This window comes from Balaenoptera ricei, chromosome X (genome assembly GCF_028023285.1).
Source record: "Balaenoptera ricei isolate mBalRic1 chromosome X, mBalRic1.hap2, whole genome shotgun sequence".
Lineage (NCBI taxonomy): Eukaryota > Metazoa > Chordata > Mammalia > Artiodactyla > Balaenopteridae > Balaenoptera > Balaenoptera ricei.
In genome coordinates this window covers 120,163,773-120,189,068 of record NC_082660.1, presented here as the reverse complement: position 1 = coordinate 120,189,068, position 25,296 = coordinate 120,163,773, and the positions used below count along the sequence as shown (strand labels likewise).

General features: G+C 48.4%; 1 protein-coding gene and 1 pseudogene across 2 annotated transcripts; one reads left to right on the top strand and one right to left on the bottom strand.

The window, feature by feature from the left end:
* LOC132357193 (myosin regulatory light chain 12B-like) overlaps nucleotides 1-7,514 on the top strand; it is a 15,108-nt pseudogene extending 7,594 nt beyond the window's left edge.
* On the bottom strand, nucleotides 7,319-25,296 carry LOC132356867 (small integral membrane protein 10-like protein 2A). Of its 2 annotated transcripts, none has more exons than XM_059910017.1 (2): nucleotides 24,614-25,296; nucleotides 7,319-7,375 (listed from the first exon to the last, which is right to left on the bottom strand). In XM_059910017.1, exon 1 carries the CDS (start codon nucleotides 25,192-25,194, stop codon nucleotides 24,961-24,963), a length of 234 nt encoding a protein of 77 aa, XP_059766000.1. In that variant the 5' UTR covers nucleotides 25,195-25,296; the 3' UTR covers nucleotides 7,319-7,375; nucleotides 24,614-24,960. The 2 variants fall into 2 exon arrangements, with proteins under 2 accessions (XP_059766000.1, XP_059765999.1); XM_059910016.1 differs by lacking the exon at nucleotides 7,319-7,375 and adding an exon at nucleotides 21,257-23,030.

Genomic DNA, 25,296 nt, shown 5'->3' with positions numbered 1-25,296 from the left:
TGTAGGTCTTTGAACTATGAGGTGCCACATCCAGAAAGGAACAAGAAGAAGGATCATCACCCAGAGGTACTGCACTTGAAGCTCGATGTAAAGCAAGGATGAGACTTTGGGTTGTCTCCTTTGGGAGGGGGGTGAGTGCCTTTGGCATAACGCATGTGACATAGTGACATTATGATAAGGAGCATTTTTGCAAGTAAATGAATGAAAACAAGAGTGTGCATGTGGGTGCTAGGCAGCTGCTGGGGTCTGGGGAAGCGGGGAGAGGTTAGGCGACAGTGAACATCAGTTGTTTTACATACTTTATGCATCATTTTCCCATATTCTAGTAGGATCAATGGCACCTTGCTGACAATCTGTGCACGACGAATTTCCAATCATTTGGATCATTTATTTAGGATAGTGTCCAAAATTGGAATTTCAGAAGGTACAAATAGTTTCATGGCTCTTACTAAATATTTGAAAACTGCTTCCAAAAAGAGTTAGAGCAATTGACATTCCTACCAGTAATATAGGAGAGTGTTCCTATATATTTCATCAACTACTTCTGAAGTTTAATGCTCCACAGATATAGCCTTCAGCTTTGAGGGAACAGGCAAGCCTCTATGGTTATCCTCTACATAGATTGACTAAGAATCATCCCTCCAAGTTTATTTGTGATCCATGTGATAAAGCTGCACCCCCAAAGAGAATCTTCTCCTAGTTTCCCTCTGATCAATTCTGCTGCCACCAGAGGGATTAATGCACGTAGTTCTCCTCTTCGGACAGCTATTTTCTGGCTGCAGCTCAGAGCAGCATTCCACTTCCTGCCTTTTCCTCCTGGCATCTCATTCAAATCCGAACACTCTAAGATAGCAATTGAGACATCAAAATCTACTCTAGTGTGGTGTGAGGCATCTCAGGGTCCCAGGTAGGTACTCTATATAGGTGATCACCTTAGTCACATCTTATTTGGTTCAAATTAGCTTCTAAGTCAGGCTTTTCCAAGTTTTGGAAACATAAACAAAATTTTAAACCCGAAACTCAAAATGATACGTGCTTGTGAGTGTCATTAGTCCAAAATTCACAGTCTGCAGAGAAGAAAATACGATCTCCAAAGTTTAAGGGTCTTGCCCAAGGGCACACAGTTAGCCCAGGACTGAGATTTCTGGACTTGTGATGCCACTAGAAACTGGGACTATGGTGGTTCTTAACATGGCAGTCATTACTCATTGCCTGGTCCTCACATCCGGAAACATCCAGCTTCCCTCTCCTCTAGGCTCCACAGCCTGGCTAAGACTGGGGCTACTCTCAAAGCTGGGACAGATCTTTCTCCCTGAAGACCCTTTCAGTTCAGGAGCTTGCAAATACCATTCTGGCATTGTCATGTTTTCCCGCCTCCAGCCCTCCCCTCAGGGCTTCCATCCTCTGCCCGGATATAGTGTCAAGGAAACTGCAGGTACAGGGATAACCCCAGACTCAGAGCTGTCTTTGAAGAATCAGAGGGGTGGGGGGAAGTGGGGGTGAAGGAATGCCTTTCATCAGTCTGTTACTTCTAGTCTCAATCCAGGAAACCCTTAGATCAGTGGATCTTATATTTCTTTTGGCCACAGGCCACCTTAGGAAACTGATGAAAGCAACAGACACTCTCTCAAATTCACATTAGCACAAAATTATACCTACAATTTCAGGGCCATCAAAGACCATCTGAATCCCATCCAAGGTCAACGGGTAATGGTAAGAGATTCGATCACAGTGGTTACATCCTAGTCTTCAGCAGAGATACTTTCTAATAATCATGGGGAGAATTTGAACCCTGCAGGTTACTTCCTTGTGTCAAACAGAACATGGATAATTGTTGTGTCTGGAGTGGAAGGTGGGGGATTTTTTCCGTGGCAGGTTTTCTTCCTAGGCTCATTCACACGGATGGCCGCCTAGAGAACCGTAGGGATGTCATCACAGTAGGTGGCTACCCGAAGTCTTCCTGCTAATTAATGTACCTCTTGGGCGCGGGATACATTATCCTGCACTGACTGTCAAAAATAGTTTCAGTCTCCAGGAGGGACTTTAACATTGGGAACAAAAAGCTGCTTATAACTGCTTTTGGTTAGCTTTTAAGATTATAGCCGAGGTAACGCACAGTTATTTTTGCAGAGTAGTAAAGTAAGCTTGCCAGATAAAGTCCTTGACCATAGTCTCTCCCCACTTGCTATGGTTATGTCCCTGAAAACCATCATGGTAAGAGAATTTACAGTTGATGAACTTAGAACCTTACAGGGAAAGTAGAATCAGGAACCGAAAGTCAAATCTGTGTCTATAAAAGCTCTTAGAAACATTTTTTTGGCTTTCACTAAAATGAAATGTTAAAGATGGCACATCAAATAAAAAGAACGTCAATGTTTTATATAGGTTTTAATTTAGAAAGAGCCATGAAGAGTTCTGTACCATTTTCATCTACCATTCCTTAATCATTACAGCATTTTTAGGAGCCCTCTCTTCCTCTGTTTTATCTTTATTACTGTTGTTTATTTTTAAAGTAGCACACTTATAACAATTTAATTGTATAGAAGTGCTATAAAGTAAAAAAGCAAAAGTCTCTCAAATCTCACTCCCTAGTCATAGATAATCACTATTAATGGAAGGACATTTGGGCTGTTTCCATTTGGGCTTTTTTGGGTTCATTTTTCAGGTTGATGGTTGAGGCTGCTGGATTTTAAGGGTCCCGTGAAGCTGGGGAGAAGGGGATGGGAATAGTCCAAGTTAAAAAGCCATAAAGCCTGCTGTTCTCACTGTTCTTATGAGATTCAGCAGTTTTGCTTGGATAAAAGCATCTCAGAGTGTTGCAAGCCTTTGGTTAATTTCCAGAGTTCTGAACAGGCGGATACTGACAATTTCTGCCCGCGTTTCTTTGCTTTTATGGGGGAGCAGGTTTATGGACGTCCTCACCCTGCCATTCCGGACTTCCCATCACTATCCAAGCCTTTTTAATTTCTCTCTTTTTAAAAAAATATGGAGACCACTTGGCAAGGAACTGTGGGCAGCCTCTAGAACCTGAGAGCGACCCCCAGCTGACAGCCAACAAAAAAGTCATAAAACCACAAAGAAAGGAATTCTATTAATAACCAGGGATCCTGGAAGAGGACTCTGAGCCTCAGATGAAAATTGCAACATGGTTTCAACCCAGAGCAGAGGACGCAGCTAACCTGTTCCCAGACTCCTGACTCTTGCCCTACTTCTCCTTGGCCTGCCCCTTCCCCTGCCAAGGCCCCAGTTCAGAGTGGACACCCTTCCTCTAGGACAATTAAGGGGCTTGCACTAATGGAGTTAGTTTTCACAAATATCTTCTAGGATCCACAGAAACCAGAAGTCTTTCATTCCTGGTAGTTGTTGGAAAGTGGCCAGGTGGTGAGGAAATAATTTATTTTTAATGTTTTATTTTTTTAAATTTACTTATTTTATTTTCATTTATTGTTTTTGGCTGCATTGGGTCTTCGTTGCTGTGCGCGGGCTTCTCATTGCGGTGGCTTCTCTTGTTGTGGAGCACGGGTTCTAGGCACGCAGGCTTCAGTAGTTGTGGCTCGTGGGCTCAGTAGTTGTGGCTCACGGGCTCTAGAGCACAGGCTCAGTAGTTGTGGCGCATGGACTTAGTTGCTCCACAGGATGTGGGATCTTCCCAGACCAGGGTTCGAACCCGTGTACCATGCATTGGCAGGTGGATTTTTAACCGCTGCGCCACCGGGGAAGCCCAAGCCATGCATTTTACATTCATGGGTACTGTACACGAGACAGCATCAGGCTGGCCAGGAAAGGTATAGAAAAAGAACCCATGAACATTCCAGTTTTCCAGCCTTTTTTCTTACTCCCACAACTGGACACATGCATGGACTTGAGCTTTGGAAATGTTCACAGCAGTTCTTTAACATATCAGTAAATCTTTCATTTTCAGCAAGTCATGTCCAGAAAACCTCTAAGTCATTTCAGAATGTAGGGTGCTTCTCCCCTGATCCATACCCACATCCTAGTCATGCTGAGAAAAATATACCTTAGTACTAGGCAGAAGGCTCCCCTGCCCTCCCAGCCTTTCCTTCTACTCGGTGGGCAAAGCCATCATTACTCAGATGTTTAGTTTTCATTGAATAAAGCCCAGGAGGAAGGAAGAAGTCCTGGGATTTGTTTTCTTCCCTCCTCATCGCCATCTGCTGGTAGATTGTTGCATTTCAGATGTGTATGCAGAGTCCAAATAAATAAATAGTGCCAGCCTACCTACTGCTGGCCACAAGGTGCCAAGGCTCTGCAGAGGAATCCATTCCTGCAGTCCTGGGCCAGGACACACCACAAGCACCATGAAACCCTACTCCTTGTTTTACCCAGGCCAGGGTGGCCGAGGACAAGGGCTACATCAAGCATTCCCAGCCTCAGTGAGAGTGGTTTTGGGATCAGGAATCAAGAAACTAAGGCTTGGGACTTCCCTGGTGGTCCAGTGGTTAGGACTCCGTGTTCTCACTACCATGGTCCCAGGTTCAATCCCTGGTCAGGGAACTAAGATCGCGCAAGCCGTGAAAAAAAAAAAAAAAGAAACTAAGGCTTTCTATTTAAGAATGTTCTGGTGTATCCAGATATAGAGAACAAACTAGTGGTTACCAGTGGGGAGGGGCGGGGAATTACCAGTGGGGAGGGGCAGGGAAGAGGCAAGATAGGGGTAGGGGATTAAGAGGTCCAAACTACTATGTATAAAGTAAATAAGCAACAAGGATATATTATACAGCACAAGGAATATAGCCAATATTTTATAATAATGCTAGATGGAGTATAATCTATAAAAATATTGAATCACTATGTTGTATATCTGAAACTAATACTGTAAATCAACAATACTTAAATTTAAAAAATTAAAAATAAAATTATTTTATTAGGTGTAATTTTTAAAAAGAGTATTTCGGTGCATCCGTTATATTTTAAAATGGTCTTTAGAAGGAACAAGGCTGAAATGTTTATTGAATGTGGCAGCTGCCCAGCCTGACAGCAGAAGCAGAAGCAATTGGTGATCACATGTCCAAAGAAGTGGACAGTGGTCCCCATATTGTTCATACCAGCCCTTGCCAGAAACTGGAATCCTAGCCTTGAATTCCCACCAGCTTAGGGACATCACAGTGCCAAATGCCTACCCTCCTAGACCTTTTCCTATCAGGCTGTCAGACTCCAAAGACAGTTTCTAGCAGGGACGAGGGTGAGGAATGTGTCAGGAGAGGGGAATAGTGGGGACCAGGTTTGACCCCAGTTCTTTAATCTATTTATTTGTTTATTTATTTATTTATTTATTTATTTATTTATTTATTTATTTTTGGTTGCGTTGGGCCTTTGTTGCTGCGCATGGGCTTTTCTCTAGTTGAGGCAAGCGGGGGCTACTCTTCGTTGCGGTGCGTGGGCTTCTCATTGCGGTGGCTTCTTTTGTTGCGGAGCATGGGCTCTAGGCACGTGGGCTTCAATAGTTGTGGCGTGTGGGCTCAGTAGTTGTGGCTCGTGGGCTTAGTTGCTCCGCAGCATGTGGGATCTTCCTGGGCCAGGGCTCGAACCCGTGTCCCCTGCATTGGCAGGCAGGTTCCTATCCACTGCGCCACCAGGGAAGCCCCTTGACCCCAGTTCTGGAGCACCTTGATGTTAGGTAAGGAAGCAAGTCATGGATTTAGATGCAAGGACATGAGACAGGGGCTTGGTCCCAGAAACAAAGCATGAACTTGTCCCCTGGGACCAGAGGGGAATCTGCCATAGGGTGCAACTGACAAGAATAGTGCAGAAATGGCTGAGCTGAAAGTCAGGCCACCTGGCTGCTAACCTTGGCTCTCCCACCCACTAGCTGTGTGGCTTTGTGCACATCGTTGTGAGCCTTCCTTAGTTCATTTGTGAAATACAGTTCACTTATGTCAGCCTCTCCAGCCTCAAGCTACCACGGAGTTGTGCTTCTCAAACTCTAATGTGCACTGGAATCACTGGGCACGTTATGAAAGTGCAAGTCCTCATTCAGCTGGTCTGGGGTGGAGGCCTCAGAGTCACAAGCCTCCAGGTGGTGCTGATGCTGCTGGTCCGTTACCCACACTTTGAGTAGCAAGTAAGCATAGACTACAGAAGTGGCTCAAGGGCTCTCACTGCTGGTGTGGATGGAAGGCCAGACGCAGGACTCTAGTCACCCCCTACCCCAGCTTCAGCCAGAGCACCTCGCCTTTGATTTGTTTTACATATTAGGGTTCCACCTAAGATTTTTTTTTTTTTTTTTTTTTTTTTTTTATAAATTTATTTATTTATTTATTTTTGGCTGTGTTGGGTCTTCGTTTCTGTGCAAGGGCTTTCTCCAGTTGAGGCGAGCGGAGGCCACTCTTCATCGCGGTGCGCAGGCCTCTCACTGTCGCGGCCTCTCCCGTTGCGGAGCACAGGCTCCAGACGCGCAGGCTCAGTAGTTGTGGCTCACGGGTTTAGTTGCTCCGCGGCATGTGGGAATCTTCCCAGACCAGGGCTCGAACCCGTGTTCCCTGCATTGGCAGGCAGACTCTTAACCACTGCGCCACCAGGGAAGCCCCTCCACCTAAGATTTTATTTGAAAAATAAAAGGAGTCATTTTGTTTATTTTTTTAAGAGCTTGACAACCATTGAATTGCAGCCCTTTGGCGGGATAGGATAATTTAACCTATTTTTATTATGGAAGATTTCAAACATACAACAAATTCAAAAGAAAAGTCTAACAAGCTCGCAAGTACCCATTACTAAGATTCAACAAGTACCACAATTTGTCAATCTCGTTTCATATCCAACTGATAGGAACTTAAGAAACCAGGCCACAGGGCAGCTCTTGTGTCTGGCCTTGGGCTCTGTTGAAGAGACTTCTACAGCGGCTGACTGGGATATTCATTCATGCTTTAATGGGACTGAATTTGGACAAGATTAACTGCAACTTCTGAAGGACCGATTCCCAGAATTAAACAGCCACCACATAGAGCAAAATGGCAAAGACTAAGACCACCAAGAAATGTCCTCAATTCACCACCTCCAATGTGTTTGCCATATTTGACCAACGACAGATTCAAGAGTTCAAAGAGGACTCCAATGTAATTGATCAGAACAGAGATGGTTTCATCACGGAAAATTTGCGTGATGTGCTTGTTTCTCCAGGGAAGAATCCGGCTGACGCATACCTCAGTGCCGTGATGAACGAGGTCCCAGGGCCCATAAACTTCACCTCGCTCCTCCCGGTGTTTGGTGAGAAGTTAAATGGTGCAGATCCAGAAGATGTCATCAGAAATGCTCTTGCTTGCTTTGATAAAGAAGCAGTAGGCACCATTCAGAAGGATTATCCAAGAGAGATCTGACGACAATGGGAGATCAGTTTGTAGATGAGGAAGTGGATGAGCTGTACAGAGACAATTGACAAAAAGGGAAACTTTCATTTAACTGAGTTCACGTGCATTCTTAAACTTGGAGCAAAAGGCAAAGAAGACATTGAAAGAACTTTAGCTAAAAACTTCCAACTACTGGGACTTCCCTGGTAGTCCAGTGGGTAAGACTCCGTGCTCCCAAAGCAGGGAGCCCGGGTTCGATCCCTGGTCAGGGAACTAGATCCCGCATGTCGCAACTAAGAAGCCCTCATGCCGCAACTAAGATCCTGCATGCCACAACGAAGACCCAGAGCAGCCTAAATAAATAAATGGTTTTAAAAAATTAAAAAACAAAAAACCAAAAAACTTCCAGGGACTTCCCTTGCAGTCCAGGGGTTCAGACTTCGCCTTCCGATGCAGGGGGTACATGTTTGATCCCTGGTTAGGGAGCTAAGATCCTACATGTCTTGGGACCACAAAACCAAAAAAAAACATAAAACAGAAGCAATGTTGTAACAAATTCCATAAAAGACTTTAAAAATGGTCCACATCAAAAAAATCTTTAAAAGACAAAAAAACAACTTCTACTTACTATATCTTACTTTTTAAAAAAATGTTTTTATTAGAGTATAGTTAATTTACAATGTTGTGTTAGTTTCTGGTGTACAGCAAAGTGATTCAGTTATACATATATGTATATATGTATAAATATACATATATTTATTCTTTTTCATATTATTTTCCATTACACTTTATTACAAGATATTGAATATAGTTCCCTGTGCTATACAGTAGGATCTTGTTGTTTATCTATTTTATATATAGTAGTTTGTCTTACTCTTTTTTTAAATTGAAGTATAGTTGATATACAATATTATATGTTACAGGTGTACAATATAGTGATTTACAAGTTTTAAAGGTTATACTCCATTTACTGATATAAAATATTTGCTATATTCCCTGTATTGTTACATATATCCTTGTAGCTTATTTTATGTGTCTTGCTCTTTTTTATTTCCCAGACACTTAACCCCACCCTCATAGAACCTGTTGAATGCAACTTGGTTTCACAGTTCCCTCCCACCCCACTTTTTTTTTTTTTTTTTTTTTTTTTAATTTTATAGCTACTTTATTTATTAATTTATTATTTATTTTTGGCTGTGTTGGGTCTTCGGTTCGTGCGAGGGCTTTCTCTAGTTGCGGCAAGTGGGGGCCACTCTTCATCGCAGTGCGGGAACCTCTCTTCATCGCGGTGCGCGGGCCTTTCACTATAGCGGCCCCTCCCGTTGCGGGGCACAGGCTCCAGACGCGCAGGCTCAGTAGTTGTGGCTCACGGGCCTAGTTGCTCCGCGGCATGTGGGATCCTCCCAGACCAGGGCTCGAACCCGTGTCCCCTGCATTAGCAGGCAGATTCTCAACCACTGCGCCACCAGGGAAGCCCACCCCACTTTTTTTTTGATAGATTTATTCCAGACCTTTCTGCCACTTAGCATTTGTATAATCAGACTGGAAATGGGGATGAGTTTGTAAATTGTATTGAAAAAGAGATTGTGAATAAAAATTGACATGTGAACCTCCAGGAAAATATATCCATATCTCTGGTTTTGCTAGATTTTTATAGTTTTGTATAATTAAAATGATATTTTGAAATAAAGATTATTCTCACTGAAATGGAATATAATGGCAAGTTAAACAGATGAGTGAGTGGTGGTTTGGGGATAGTTCTTTTTTCAGTTTGCAATGTCATATAATTCAGGTTTCATGGTAAACTTGATTTTTCTCATATGCGGGACAGTGTCCTTCAAAACTCTTAAGTACACTTTAACATTATTATGCAGTAAAAACTAGTTATGTGTTTTTTTTTTTTATGCTTCTAATAAGTTGTTTAAACTACTGAATGACACATGTAGAATGTATCTGGGAGAACATTAAACATTTTATTGATCTAAGATTCTAAGATGAGGCAAAATTCCATAGAATAGTTATGACTGAGCATTTACTGTGTCTGAGGCATTGCACATATACGATTTTCACTGAATCCTCCCAACATGAGAGTTGGAATTCCAACCTAGGGCACCTCACCCCAGAGCTCACAGTGCTGGAACCACTAGGTTGTCTCTATGAAAACCCGCAAACGCCTAAAAGAATCAAGACATTTCCATTACATTATAACATAATTCTGCAGTCACTATCGAAATTTAAAATAATTGGGGTCATTGATTATGTGAATAGAATTTCAGAAAATTCTATCCCAGGTTTAAAAAAACTACAGAAGACAAAGATGATAAGCAATACTATTGTCTGTTTGAAGGCAGTTCATGTAGTGTAGACTCTAGGGAAGGGGAAGGACTGAAAAACACGGCAAGAAGGCCGCTACAAGTTCATTTTAAATTCTCAAGGCCCAGCAATTTGACAAACAGGAGAGAACAATTTTAAAAAGGAAAATATCCATTGAAAGAAGTTTTTCAACACTGTTCAACACCTATTCCCTCTCCTAAAAGCATATTGAAAAAAAAAAAGCATATTGGAATTTTGTCTCCTTAAAATCAATGCATTTACATATTGTTTAATATTTGTGCTTTATAGCTGGGTGCAGTAGGCAGATCTCTGTTGACTTGCTATCACTTAAAAGAATTTTTTTTCTCGGCTTTCTTTCCCCACAGACATAGAAAACAAACTTATGGCTACCAAAGGGGAAAGGAGCTGGGGGCGGAATGAATTAGGACTTTGGGATTAACAAACTACTATACATAAAATAGATAAGCCACAAGGATTTACTGTATAACACAGGGAACAAAATTCAATACCTGGTAATAACCTATAATGGAAAAGAATCTGCAAAAAAAAAAAAACACCCTGAATCACTATGTTGTACACTTGAAACTAACACAATATTGGAAATCAACTCTACTTCAATAAAAAAAAAAGAGGGAGCAGTTCGACTATGGTGGCCTAGTGCAGTGCTTTGCAGTTCATAAGAGCTTTCACATTTATTATCTAATCCTCACAGCCCACAGGGTAAGTAGAGTGTAAGTCAAGTTGAAGTTTCAAAAAGTCAAAGAGCTTATCTAAGGTTTCTCAAGTACAAGAGTTCACATCCGGCTCCCTTTTCCACTTGCAAGCGTAAAGTCACCGTGAAGTGTCACAAAACCAGGTGGAAAATCACTATATGTTTAGGGAAAGGGGAAAAGGTGGTGGGATTATCTTGATCATCATTAAACCAGTGCTTCTCAGGCACCATTTAAGTGTTGGGGACAGCTGGGGGGCAGGACAGACAAGGACGCTGCCCTCCTGGGATTCACGCTCTGTAGTGAGAGCCAGATGATCAATAACTCATCTCAAGTAAGTCCTGTGTGACAAAGAACTGACCAAACGAAGCAGAGGGTAGTCAGGAAGGGCCTCTTTGAGAGGTCACGTTAAGCTGAGGTCTGAATGACAAGAAGGAGGTCCCATGAGATGATCGGGGTTCAAAAGGGACAGCTCTTCCCAAGGCACATGCAGCAGGAGCATTGGAGCACGAGAGAACACAAGGATGGTGTTTGCTGTGTAGTTTAAGTGTGGAATCCTAGGGCTTTAGGCAGGGAAGAAACGTGATTCATGTTTTAAAAAACTCAACCTTGCTGCTGTGTAGAGGGGCAAAAGGCTTTCAGGTAGGAGGAGGCTCTCGCCATCATCCAGGCAAGACATGAGGACAGCTTGGACCCGGAAAATGGTTGAGGAGGTGGCTATAAGATGCCTCTCCTTGTCTAACCTACTTCCTCCCCTCCAACTACCATCTTTCTGGCATAATTTTAATGCATTTATTCTATTGTTCTGCTTGAAGCCAGATTTAAAAGATTGGGGGGGGGGGGAAAGCTTTCAAGATTAAAAAAAAACTTGGTTGTTCCTTGAATGCCTTATGTTTATCTGACACAAGCTGCTCTGTTTCATCTATGTTGTCTATAAAGAGCATTGTAGAATCCATTACTATGAGGTGTCTAGGCCAGAACCTTGTTCCTCTTCAGGGTCCAATAAATATTCTTATTATTTTTTTAACATCTTTATTGGAGTATAATTGCTTTACAATGGTGTGTTAGTCTCTGCTGTATAACAAAGTGAATCAGCTATACATATACATATATCCCCATATCCCCTCCCTCTTGCGTCTCCCTCCCTCCCACCCTCCCTATCCCACCCCTCCAGGTGGTCACAATACTATTAGCGATGACGATGAAACCAAACCAGACTTTTTGTTAAACCTGTTTGGTTGATTTGTTTGTTGCCTTCTGTTGAAAGCAACAACAAGGGAACCTGAAGACTATCTTTGGTTTCTGAAATGCTGGGGTTCAAAATTCTTCGCACTACCAACAAGCTCCGCAGCCTCACTGGCTGGACTGAATGGAAAAGTGGGGAATAAGCGGGCCGGGTTTGCAGCGACCTCGGGAAGCAGGGACACGGAACTGCACAAAGCATTACAAGGCCGGCTTCTCCCTGACACGGTGAAGTCACAGGAAGGACGGAGTGGGGACAGGAATGTGGCCGGGCTCTTGTCCTTCAGTTGTCCTCCCAGGGGCACTGGCGAGGAGAGACAGCCCTAAGGGGCGGCGGGAGGTTAAAGGTTCCGGCGAACTAGGCCTCTGGACGTTTCCAGCAAAGCTGGGAGCCAGCAGAGGCAGGCTGTGAGCTTGAGGGAGGCTCACCGCGGATTTCAGCGGTAGTACCGCCATCAAAGTCACAGGGTGGCTTTGTCTTTTCCAAATCCGGGGAAATGTTGATGGATAGAATCGCCTGTGTTTCCTGTTTTCTCTTTCTCCCTTTGGAGCTCGGCTGCCCCCTCTGTGCAGCTGAGGGCGAGCAGACGAGAACTGGGGGAACGAGGCGCGGACCGGGCAGAAGGAGACCTTTGGTTCCGGGCGGTGCGCGGCGACGGCGCCCCTGCGGCCGGGTTCCCACGGCAGCCGCCACCCACCCAGCCCTTCCCACGAGCCAGGCCCTCCCCACGCTCGCGGCCGCCTAGGACCCCGCGACAGCCCGCCAGCTGCGTGCTGCCCACGCCAATTGGACCGGTCACGGCGCTGCGGCTCAGAGAGGCCGGGGCCATCCCGCCGCCCTGATTAAGTGGTAGAGCTGCTGTGTCCAACGACAGTGTGCGCCCTTGACCCTGACGCACTGCTGCCTTTTGACGTCCTGAGACTGAGCAGCTCGTCCGACCAGCTCCGAATCAGGCTGATCACTAATAAAGGCGAGTCCTCGTGTACGAACCGCTCCCACGTGTCTGCCACCGCGCTCAGTGTTCACTGACTGATGTGCGTTAGTTCACCGATTCCTCAGAGAACCTGGGAATTACTAATCATCTCGCAGATGAAGGAAGCGAAGCGCAGAGAGCCTGAAGGACCTGGCCAAAGTGACTCCGCTCGTAACCTGAAGACGCCGGGTTCGAGCCCAGCTGGTTTCCCCTTCCCAAGCCTGCTCCAACCGCCGTGCGCCTGGTTTAAAGATGGGACGGCCCATCTCCAGTACTGCTGGTGTTCTGAAAAGTCCCTGGTGACTTACTGCGATGCCCTGCCCGCCGGATGCATCTGCAAGTCTTGTTGTAGCGTGCATGGAAATCGGAAGCACGTAATCAGTTCATAGGTTCTTATTTGCCCAAGATCTTGCACCTCGTAGAACTCGAAAACCTATATATCTCGTCCTCATGGTTTGTTCATTTACAGAAAGCGAATTCTGCCAAAGCTGGGTGAAAGCTCCACGCTCCAGCCCGAGTCTGGCCCGCGCTAGTGGAACAGCGCCATCTCCTGGTGCATTCCGTGAACTACATCAGAAACCGCTGGAGGGTGTTGTGTTGCCAAGGCCTTCAGACACAGGGACAGCACCCGTGCATAGCCAGTTTTGATAAGGGGAAGAGAAGAAAGAGAAGAGAGGTTTTGGGGCACAGGAAGGGAGTGGGGGGAGTGGGTGTCAATGTGAGGTTGTAGAGCCTCTGCTTTAGCCATTCCGCTGTGATCCCCAGGGTGATAGAATCTGACTTTTTATTAAAATTGGCATCGGGGAAAGGGCACCCAGCAGTGCAATATTGAACTGCAGTAATTCGCAGGTGGCATGTATTATGGTTTTATCTCATATGTATGTCATGATATCGAGTTAGTTTTTGTATATGATGTGAGTTAAGAGTCAAGTTTTGCACGTGGCAATGAAGATCCCACGTGCTGCAACTAAGACCCAGCACAGCCAAATAAATAAATAAATACATAAATAAATTTAAAAAAAATTTTTTAAGTCAAGTTTGGTTTTAAAGATGTGTTTTTCCAATGTTTCCAGTACTTTGTTGAAAATATTATCTTTTCTCCATTGTATTGCCTTGGCATCTCAGTCAAAAGTCAGTTGTCCATATAGTTGTGAGTATATTCTGAACTCTCTGTTCTGTTCCATTGATCTCTCAATCTATCTTAATGCCAATACCACACTGCCTGGATTATTGTTGTTCTATACTAAGTCCTGAAATGTAGTGTAAATCCTGCATCTTTGTTCTTTTTCAAAAATTTTTGGCTGTCCTTAGCCTTTTGCATTTCTATAGAAATGTTGGAATCACTTTGTCAATTTCTTTTAAAAGTCCTACTGTGATTTTATTGGGAATGCATTGAATCTATAGATCACTTTGGTAGAGCTGACATCCAGCAACACTGAGTTTTCAAATCTGTGAGCATGGTATATCACTCCATTTATTTATGTATGTATTATTTAATTTCTTCTGTAGTTTTCAGTGTACATGTCTTGCAGACGTTTTGTCAAATTTATCCCTATGTACTTAATATTTCTGCAGAGAAGACATATAAATGGCCACCAAGCAAATGAACAGATGCTCCACATCATTAGCCCTAGGGAAATGCAAATGAGAATTACTATGAGATACTACTTCACATATGTTAGGATAGCCATAAATTAAAAAAAGAAAAATAACAACTGTTAGAGAGCATATGGAACCATCATACATTACTGAGTGAGACTGTAAATGGTGCAGCCTCTATGTAAAACAGTTTGGTGGTTTCTCAATAAGTTAAACATAGAACTACCAAGTGATCCAGCAATTCCACTCCTAGATGTGGACCCCAAAAATTGAAATCAGGTGTTCAAACAAACTTGTACTTGAATGTCCATAGTAGGACTATTCACAATGGCCAAAAGGTGGAAGCAACACAAATGTCCATCAACATATGAATGGATAAATAAAATGTCATATATCCATAAAATGGAATATTATTCAGCCATAAAAAGGAAAAAGGTACTGATAATACAATAATGTGAATGAACTGCCAAAATATTATCCTAAGTTAAAGAAGCCAGATATAAAAGGTCACATATCGTATGATTCCATTTTTTTGAAATATCCATGAAAAGCATATACATAGAGACAGAAAGCATATTTGTGTTTGCCGAGGGCTGGGGTAGGGAGGGAATGGAGACTGACCACTTAATGGGCATGGTGTTCTCATTTGGGGTGACGAAAATGTTCTAGAACTAGATAATGGTGATGGTTACACAACATTGTGAAGGTACTTCATGCCACTGAATTCTATACTTTAAAATGGTTAAAATGGCAACATTTGTTATATGTATTTTGCCACAATAAAAGACCCAATTGATCATAAATTTAAGGATTTATGTTCCAATCTGTTCCACTGATCTACACACTTATCTTTCTACCAGTACCACACTGTCTTAATTACTGTGGCTTTATAAGTTTTGAAATAGGTATGGTAAGTCCTTCAACTGTTTTCCTTTTTCAAAATGTTTTGGCTGTTTAAGGTAATATAAATGTATATTCCACATACATTTTAAGATCTGCTTGTCAATTTCTACAGGAAAGCCAGCTGAGATTTTGATAGATATTGTGTTCAATCTACAGATAAATCTAGGGAAGGTTGACATATTGACAATATTGAGTCTCCCAATCTATGAACTATCTCTATTTATTAAGAGCTTCTTTAAATTTTCTCAGCAATGTTTTATAATTTGTAGTAAATTTTAGTATGCAGGTTTTGTACATATTTTATCAGATTTATCCTTAAGTGTTTTATTCTTTTTTTAAGGCTATTGTGAATCAAATTGTTTTCTTAATTTCGTTTTTGGCGTTTTTGTTGCTAGTATATACAAATACAATTGATATTTTGATGTTGATATTGTGTCCCATGGCCTTGCTAAATTTGCCTGTGGGTCTACTAGCTTTTTTGTGTGTGTGCATTTCTTGGGATTTTCTCCATATAGGATCACCTGTGAATAAATACAGTTTTATTTCTTCCTTTCCAATCAGGATGGCTTTATTTCAGTGAGGTAGGGGGCTTATTCCACTGGCTAGAACCTCCAGCACAATGTTGAATAGAAATGGCAAAAGTGAACACCCTGCATTGTTCCCAATATTAGGGAAAATATTCATTCTTTCACCATTAAGTATTATGCACACTGAGGTTTTTGTAGACACTATTTGCCAGGATGAATGAGTTCCTATTATTCAAAATTTGTTAAAGGTTTTTAAAATCAGGGACTTCCCTGGTGGACAGCGGTTAAGACTCCACGCTCCCAATGCAAGGGGCCTGCGTTCGATCCCTGGCCAGGGAACTAGATCCCACATGCATGCCGCAACTAAGAGTTCACATGCCACACCTAAGGAGCCTGCCTGCCACAACTAAGGAGCCAGCGAGCCGCAACTAAGACCTGGCACAACCAAATAAATAAGTAAAACATCTTCCCAGCAATCAATAAAAAACGTTAAAAATTTATCAAAAAAAAAGTTTTTAAAATCATGAATGGGGGGACTTCCCTGGTGGTCCAGTGGGTAAGACTCTGCGCTCCCAATGCAGGGGGCCTGGGTTCGAGCCCTGGCTGCGGAACTAGATCCTGCATGACTGCTGCAACAAAGAAGTCTGCATGCCGCAACGAAGATCTCGCAGGCCGCAACTAAGACCCGGCGCAGCCTGAATAAATAAATATTTTAAAAAAAATCATGAATGGGTGTTGGATTTCATCAAATCCATTTTTTAAACTTATTTCAATGATCATGTGTTACCCCTTTGTTCTATTAATATGGAGCATAACATTAATTAGTTTTCTGATGTTAAACCAACTTTGCATTCCTGGGATAAATGCCACTTGGTCATGGTATATAAGTCTAGGGGGTTTAGACCAGGCCTTTCCTGGTCTCCCTACTTCCCATTCACAGAGGATGTGATCCATGAAGCAGAAAAAAGAGAATCATAGTGAGGAGGGTGCAGATCCCCCAGCTTCTTCTAGGGCTGTATCTCTGATCAAAAAGCCACACCTTCCATGCCAGGCTCCCATCCTCCCAAGGACCCCACAGAGGAGCCCCTCATCCCCCTGAAGCACACACAGGGCATAGACCCCAGCCCATTTCCCTATGGCCACCAAATTGGCGCCCTCACCAATGACGGGAGGAGCCAGGATGTCCCCGCCCACCTCCTCTTAGCGGCCACAGGAGCCCACCCGCTGCACCCTCATCGGCTGGACGGCCACGGTGGTGGGCCCTGTGCATCGCACATCCAGGGATTCGAGCATGGGGCCCATGTCACCTCCTAGGGTGGCAGCAGGGTTCCCTGGGGGCACCGAGGCTGAGAACCGACAGCAGGAGGCTCAGGCCCTGAGAAGTCACTTTGACCAGAGGGCATCTGTGAGGCAGCGGCTTCGACAGAAGCAGACCTCGTGCATCATCTCGTGTGGCGCGTGCCCAGGCTGCGGTGACCACGCTCAGGCCTCTGACCAGGGCGGTGCCCGTCTCCCGGAGGAGGGGGACCCCGCGGAGGGGGACTGCCCCGAGCAGCCAGGGCTCCCACCAGGTACCCTCTCAGTCCCCTTGTGCCCCCACAGCACCCTCGCAGAGAAGGCCCACGGGGGCGCTTCCCGGCCCTGCATTTGCCCAGCTGCTCCTGCAGCAGATGCCTTTCCAGATTTCCCCTACGGTGCATCACCCTGAGCTAAGGGTGAAGTTGATTTTTTTCCACAAACGCCCGTGTATTTGAAGCCAAGTGGAAGAGCCATGGATCTGTCCCTGGTCGGAGGGCAGAGGCCACATTGAACTTGCTCACCTTTGTGCCCTAAAAACCTGCCCCAGAGTCTGGCACTGAAGGGATGACTTGGAGGACACTGAGAAAGCATCATTTTGTTGGTGGGAATCCATTAAACTGAGAAAGTTTGCTGGGGAAGGTGGCATCCGTGCTGATTGCATTAATTCTATTGTTTGTTGAGTACTTGCCTGTGCCCTGGCAGGAGAGGGAAGTGAGCACCCGACTTCACCCTGAACCACAGGCAGGCTGGCCTCAGCACCAGGACAACTCCCATGTCCCTAGGTTCTAGGTTTTAAAAACAGAACTGCCATATGGTCCAGCAATTCCACTTCTGGGTATCTATTTAAAGGAAATGAAAACAGGATATCAAAAAGATATCTGCACTCCCATGTTTATTGCAGCATTATACACAATAGCCAAGCTATGGAAACAATCTAAGTGTCCATCACTGGGGAGTTCGCTGGTGGCCTAGTGGTTAGCATTCTGGGCTTTCACTACCATGGCCCGGGTTCAATCCCTGGTTGGGGAAGTGAGATCCCACAAGCCACGTGGTGTGGCCATTAAAAAAAAAGGTTAATTATCCATCAATGGATGAATGGATAAAGAAGATTTGAGATACACACACACACACACACACACACACAAAGGAATATTATTCAGTAGTGGAAAAAGAAGGAAATCCTTCCATTTGTGACAACATGGATGGACCTTGAGGGCATTAGGCTAAGTGAGACAAGAACAACAGAGAAATACAAATACTATATGATATTACATTATGTAGAATCCAAAAAAGCCAAACAGAGAGTAGAACGATGGTTAGCAGGGGCTGGGAGGCGGGAAAATCAGGGATCAGTTATTTAAGGATACAAACTTGCAACAAGTAGATGAATAAGTTCTGGAGATCTAATGCACAGCATAGTGATTATAGTCAACAATATTGTATTATAAACTTCAAAGTTGCTAAGAGACTAGATCTTAATTATTCATACTACAAAAAAGAAATGATAATTATGTGATGTGATGGAGGTGTTAGCTAACACTACAGTGGTAATCAAATTGCAATATATAAATGTACCAAACCAACACGTGTACACCTTAAAGGTAAACAATTTATATGTCAATTATATCTCAATAAAAAAATTACTCCCTACAATTTAAAAGAAAACTACAAATGGCCAATGGACATATGAAAAAAATTTAATCCTGATATGTATTGAAAGGCATGCAAAATAAAATATCAAAATAAACAATTTGGCTTATCCAATTGAGAGATTTAAAACCTGTCTTGAGACTTTGGTACGGGTAAAGCTGAGGAACAGAAAGAAAGGATCCATGACTTTATCCCAGGACAATTGGAGAGTGGATTTAATTCTAGCCGCGAATTGGGGATGATGGGAAAGGAAGAGTTTTAGGGAAATGATGAGTTAAATGAAAGATCACACTGATCTTGAGGAGAGAGAAGTGCTCCCAGCTTGAGGCAGGAAAGGCAGTAACCAATTTTGAAACGTGTTGTGACCCACAATTGCCACGCTTGTCTCAAAACAGTCTCACTCCTGAGTGGCATGAGCAGAGTGACTTGGCACCGCTGCTCTGGAGGGTGTCAAACCCCTGAGGCACACGTACCCTCCGGCCCACTTGCACGAGTGTATGGTAAGAGATTGACCATGACTGCACCACAGCATTTATCCACAAGGACATCTGTCACCGCGTCATCAGTAAAAACCAACAAAAACCACAAAAGCAAACCAAACCCAACAACAACCTCAAACTCAACCCCCCAAACAAACAACAACAAAGGAAAACAACCAAAAGGCAGTGCGAAATACATGATGAAACCTTCATACCAGAGATACTCTGTGGCTTTGGAAGCAGAAGCATACTTAATCACACAGGAAGACGAGCAGGAAGTATTTCTGTCATAAAGTGAAAAAAGTCATATGTTCCTAATTTCACATATATAAAGGACATGCACACAAAGTGAAAATTCATCCGAAACTCGGCAGTTTCCCTCGGGGTGGGATGGGCTGGGACTCTCTACGCCATGTCTATCTCTCGGGTTCTGACTGTGCTGTGTTCTGACCAGCGCTCCTGGAACTGCCCTCTCGGCTGCTCTTTCGCCCTCCCCTGACTCAGCTGCTTGGATCCCAGTCAGTCTCCAGAGGTGGGAGGTCCTCGAGAAGACAGGTGGGCCCACCTCAGCGTGGCCCCAGCTGCTCCCATGCGGAGCTCCACGCTGATAAGGCTCCGCCCCCAAGCCCTGGGTTTCTTATCTGACCCCTGGCCCCTACCCAGAAAGACCAGGGTCGCCTTCAGGCTGTGTCCTTGCACCACCCCTCCAGCCTAATTCCCTGCCCCTCCAAGAGGCCCTGGGGCCTCAGGAAAGGAGCTCCTGCTTGGGTTTCTAGTTCAGACTGCGCTCCAAGACTCAGGTTCTCCAAAAAATGGGGATAACCGTGGTCTGGTTTGCAAACTGGTCCTGTACACAGAAGGCAAGGAGAGACCTAGAAAGAAGCAGACCACTCCAGATGGGGAAGGGGGCAAGGTTAATAAGCAAATGAACTTACAGATGAGGCTTGTCTTGTCTGCACGAGACAAGCAGATCTCCCCACCCACCTGCCAGAATCTTAAAAGTTTGTACAGAGGTCTTAATGGAATTCAGTCACATATTCAGTCCGGATGGTCCCAGAGACGCCTTACTCTCTCAAGGCCGCGTCCTCAAAAGGGCTCTGGCTGTGGGAACAGTGGGCAGAACGTGCATCCCAAGGACGGGGAAGGGTGAGGAGCCTCCAACTGCCGGTGACCAGCTCGAGGTTCAACCTCAGTGACATCCTCGTGGTGACCCCTCCAGAAGGTGGCCACGGGGATAATGAGGCTAAGGCACGGTGCCTGGAGCTCGGCAGGCTCTCGTCACCTGTCGGTTCGTTTCCTATTGTCATGCTGACAGGGCTGCTCTGGCTGAGACCTGAGGACACTTGTTGAAGAGACATCCTCACACTGAAGGCCCACAGCACCCTGAAGCCTCCTTCCTGAAAATGCACGAGTGCCCGGGGCTGGCCTGGAGCTCCGCCGTGGTCAGGGGAAGAGCTGGGCTCAGCGCGCAGGTCTCTGGTCTCCTAGGTGCCCCTCTTAACCAGAGCGCCAGCCTGCCTTCCTCCCTCGCGGGGGAACACGGTCCTCCCTCATCACGGTCCCTTGGCCCCTGGGTGCTGGATCCTCTCTCCCATCGGGCTGTGCCAGGCTACCTGGTCCCCGAAGTGGGTGCAGAGCCATCAGGGGCTGAACAGGACCATCTGGATCAAGGGGCGGGAAGCCCGGGCCTCCGGCTGGGACTGGGGTCTACCCCTCCCTCCGAGGGTGGCGGATGTTGGATGGGGCCCTCTTGTCAAGGTGCCTTGACCCCTGCGGAGCTCTTGGCGACAGGTGTCTTACCCCAGGCTGCGCTCCTCGCGTGACCACACCCCGAGTCCTCACGACACCCCTCTCCTGGGTCCTATGGGCCTTCCTTCCTCCGAGGCGGGTGCTGCCCTCCCCTGCAGGCGTCCCTCCCCCAGCCCTCTGTCCTCGGCCCACCCTCCCCCTGCAGCAGCCTCAGAGCCCCCGCCCCGGCTTCTCTGACGGGACAGCTTGCGTCTAAGGTGGGAGTAAGGGAGGCAGGTTTCCAGTCCCGGGGGTTGATCTTCTCCAAAACTCAGGCACCACCTGGCCAGCTGGGAGGTGATGGAGACCCTGCCACCTGCTGCTGCGGAAGGGCCTTCGGGGACACAAAATGATCTGCAGACGGTCCATTCCTCCTCACCTACCCCAGCCCACCCCCGGGGTTCAGCTGAATTACGCGCCTTCTAACACCAGCCTCTAAGATGAAGAAAAGGCTTAGGTGTTAGTTTATTCAAATGAAGTTTGTGAATGGGACAAAGTGCCGCCTCTTGGGCCAGGCCTGTGCTGCTGCCTTCCCCTCACGGGAGCAGTGGTCCGGGTCAGGTCGGGTCTCGCTGCATCTTCTGACCCGGCACCAGCCCCGCCCTCAGCCCCGCCCCCTTAGGGCCCTCGGGGTGCTCCCCTCCCCCAGCTCCCGGCCACCAGAGTGGGGTGAGCTCGCCGCCGGCCCCTCTCTCCTCCGAGGCGGCAGAAACAGGAGGCCTCCAGTTTTTATGTGATTGAACTCAAAGGACTTTCTTCTTAACTGAGACAGACAACAAGATTTGACGACACCCGAAACAAGAACATTTCTCTGACCAGACGCTGCTGCCCGGTGCAGAGTACATCACACACAGAAAAGTGGAAGTTGTCTTATTCAAGTCGGTGTCTGATTTTGTAGAAGCTCCACTGCCTGAGAAACAGACGGCAAATAAATAAAGTGCTCTGAGAGCCCGTCAAGCAGCAAGGGCCCAGTGGGGGAGACGAGGAAGAGGTGGGAAAGCAGAGGCAGCTAAGTACTCAAGGCCAGAACCGTAAGAACAGCGGCGGCAGGAGCGCATGCTAAGGACGCGTCCCCAGCCCCTCCCACGGCCAGTCCCTCAGAGCGCAGACAGCCCCAGCCAAGGCCACCGCCGTGCCCCTCCCACGATGGCGGGGTTCTCTGCGGGTGGGAGGGGGTCTGTGAGCCCGGGCCCCTGGGCCTCCAGCACGCTTTCTCCCTGTTGGGAAGCAGCCCCAGGCAGCTCCGGCTGAGCCCCGAGCCCAGCGAGGACGGGGCACCCTGCGCACCTCACTCTGCGCAACAGCTCCGCGCCCGCCGCAACGCACAGCCACTCGTGTGTGTGCACGAGCACCCACACACACGCTCACACCCGCCCACACTCATACACGCGCACTCACACACGGGCACCCACGCGGTCATCGAAGAGCCTCCCCTGTGCCACTCTCAGGCTGGCCCAGCAAGAGGCTGCAGCTGGGGATCGAGCCACCCGGGGCGTGAGAGCTGGGCTTGAAAGGGGCACATCTGCGAATCAGCCCCAAGGAGGCCCCTCGCCCTCTGCTCCTCTCCTCCCGTGCAGCCCCGTGTCACGGTCTCTCCTCTCCTCCCGTGCAGCCCCGTGTCACGGTCTCTCCTCTCCTCCCGTGCAGCCCCGTGTCACGGTCTCTCCTCTCCTCCCGTGCAGCCCCGTGTCACAGTCTCTCAGAGGCTGTCCCCAGAGCTCCGTGGATGCAGTCCGCAGGCTGGCAGGCTCCCAGAAGTGGACACAGTTGGGGTGGAGGAGGGGCCACCAGGACCAGGGCTCCCGGGTGACTTGGCACAAGGAAGGAAGCCATCAGGCCCCGTCGGTGGGCATCTGTGGGCGGCACGTGGTGGCCTTGGCGCAGCCTCCAGCCCCGGGGTGAGGCAGGCAGAGATCCTCACCTGGGACCCGGCTCCAGCTGGGCAGCTGAGGAGGGCACATGGTGTGAGGCTCGGCCGCTCTGTCCTGGGGGCAAGCAGGCTGCTGGGGTCCTCAGCCCCAGGAACTCTGAGTGCATCGACCATGAGCAACCACCGCCCGAGCAGACGTGGGACCGGTGCGGGGCGAGGGCCAGGGCCTCTCCCGCCTCCCCTCTGCACCGCTCCTGGTGCGTCAGTCAGCAGCGCAGGCAAGGCCTCCAGGACCAATGCAGGCCCATCCAGAGGAGACTCTCCCGTGCGATGCTGGGCCCAGGGGCCAGCCTGGGGACAGAGACATGGGGTCAGGCGTGGGGCTCAGCCCCATCCCACCCACCACTGTCCCTTCCCCTCCTGGTGACACGCTCCCCAGGAGCCACCCACCCTCCCGACCCCACCACCCAAACTGAGAGGGTTGCGCCACTCAACACCGAGGAGCCCTTGGTCCAGCCTTGGGTGGGATTTGCGCCAGGGTGGGGAGGTCCGGCTCTGTGGGTGAGGACCTTGCTGCCCGGGGGTGCTGGGACTCATCTCTCCCACGCCCATCTCAGCTCAGACTGTCCCCCGGTCTTCCCTGTGACTTCCCATACACTCCACTTTCCCTACCATGGGCCCCTCTGTCTCTAGGTCCCCTGGGAGCCTCTGCTCCCTTCCCCCACCCCACTGTGCTAGGTCTTCCAGAAGAAGGTGGGAGAGTGCAGGCCGAGAGGCAGATTTGTCTCCACCACTTCCTACCTGTGTGATAAGGGCAAATCTCTCCCCTCTCAGAGCCCCAGTACGTGGGGAGGACAGAGCTCCCCCAGAGTGTCGCTAGGTCTGTCCTTCCTTCCCCACGCCAGAACCGGACCACTGGCCCACCCCACCCCTCGGGGTCTCTGCCTGGTCCCTTCCTCTCCTCGTGGGTCAGGCCCTTCTCTAGGCTGCTCCCCAGGCAGCTCTAGGGTCAGGTTAGGGTTAGGGTTAGGGTTAGGGACGCTCTTGACAAGACCAGAGAAGGGGCAGGTCACTTCCTATAACACCAGTTCCTGAGACAAAGAAAGAGATGGGGACTTGCGAGCTGCCTCCCCACCCAGAGAGGTCCCTGTCTCCCCAGGCGTCACCTCCTCTACAAGCCCCTTCTCCATGTGCTCTCCACCCCAGCCTGAGAGCTGCCCTCTGCTCAAGGAGATCCCCACTTTCCCAAATCCTTTGGGACACGGGGGCTGCTGGAGGCCGTCCAGGGCTGTGGCGCCGGGAGGGCACTGGGACGAGCTGGAGGGAGCGTGGCTGAGATGGGGGGAGGGCCGGGGAGGAATGCACCTTTCCTGCTCTTCCCCGTCCCCAGATGCGGAGCTTTGGAGGATGCCCTAGGAGAGCGGAGAGGGGAGCAACAGGGACAGCAGAAGTAGGCAGAGAGCAGTCCCCTGGCCCCAGAGACCAGGCAGGAGGCCGGTCTGCAAAGGGCTGAGAAAGAGACAGACCTGGGGTTTGGCCAAGAACACAACCACCCTTCCAGGCTGCCTCCCAGCGGGTAGAGGACAAGGGTAGCAGCATCTTTTCTCCTCTAGGGCCTTCCCTGGGCCTCCCTGAGCCCATTTCCCTCCACTCCCCCGTGTTCAGGTGACACCACTGGGGCCGTGGGCGGGAGGTGATGGGCTGACCCTCCAAGATGCCGAGGCCGCCGCCCCTCACCCCCATCTTGGAAATATGACAAGGGAGTCCGGAGGGCCTGCGCCCGCCCTGCCTTGCCTGCTCGCGGCTCGGCAGCTTTCCGGGCTGGCTTCCTCGGGCCCCTTCCACGGCTCCCCCAAACCACCGAGGGGCCTGGACATCTAGATGTCATGGCAACCGCCTCCCTCCAGCCCGAAGTCCAACCTCTGGCCGCCTACCTCTTTGGTCAGGGCCAGTCATTCACGTTCCTGCTGCAGAATTTCTTCCTTCCGCTCCCCCCTTCGGCCAAGGTGAGGCAACAGGTCGGCCGCACTCAAGTGATTTTCTCGAGTTCGATGGAAAGGGCCCGTTTCGCCAGTTTCTGTGCAGTTCGTCACCGGCCGCGACGTGGGTGGCCAGAGCCGGGGCTTGAGGCTCGGTGGCAGTGACCTCCGCCGAGGTCTAGGGTCCGGGGGCCCGGGCCGCCCCTCCTCCTTCCCCCGCCGCGTCCCGGCGGCCCCGGGCCCCGCGGCGCCTCATGCCGGCTCCCCTGCCGTCGCGGCCGGGCGGCGGTGGTCGCGGGCGCTCACTCGATCCGCACCTGCAGGCGGACGTTGAGCATCACCGAGGCCACGATGTAGAAGTAGGGGAAGTTCACGCGCAGCCGCCAGGCCAGGTCGAAGAAGGTGATCAGCGTGCGTGTGAGCCCCTTGCAGAAGGCGCCGTACGAGCCGCGGGCCGCGGCCGAGCGAGACAGCCGCACCGCCAGGCCCGACAGGGCAGCTGCCGCCGCCGCAGACAGGGCCGCCGACGCCGCCATGGGCCCGGCCCGGCGCACACCCCGCCGACCGACCGCAGTGGGAGCGGGTGGGCAGGTGGACACGAGGCCTGAAGCCGACAGCCCACCCCGCCCGCTCCGCCG

What these genes read in the sequence shown, in the direction of transcription:
- LOC132356867 (XM_059910017.1), bottom strand. Translation starts at nt 25,194, where the DNA reads ATGGCGGCGTCGGCGGCCCTGTCTGCGGCGGCGGCAGCTGCCCTGTCG.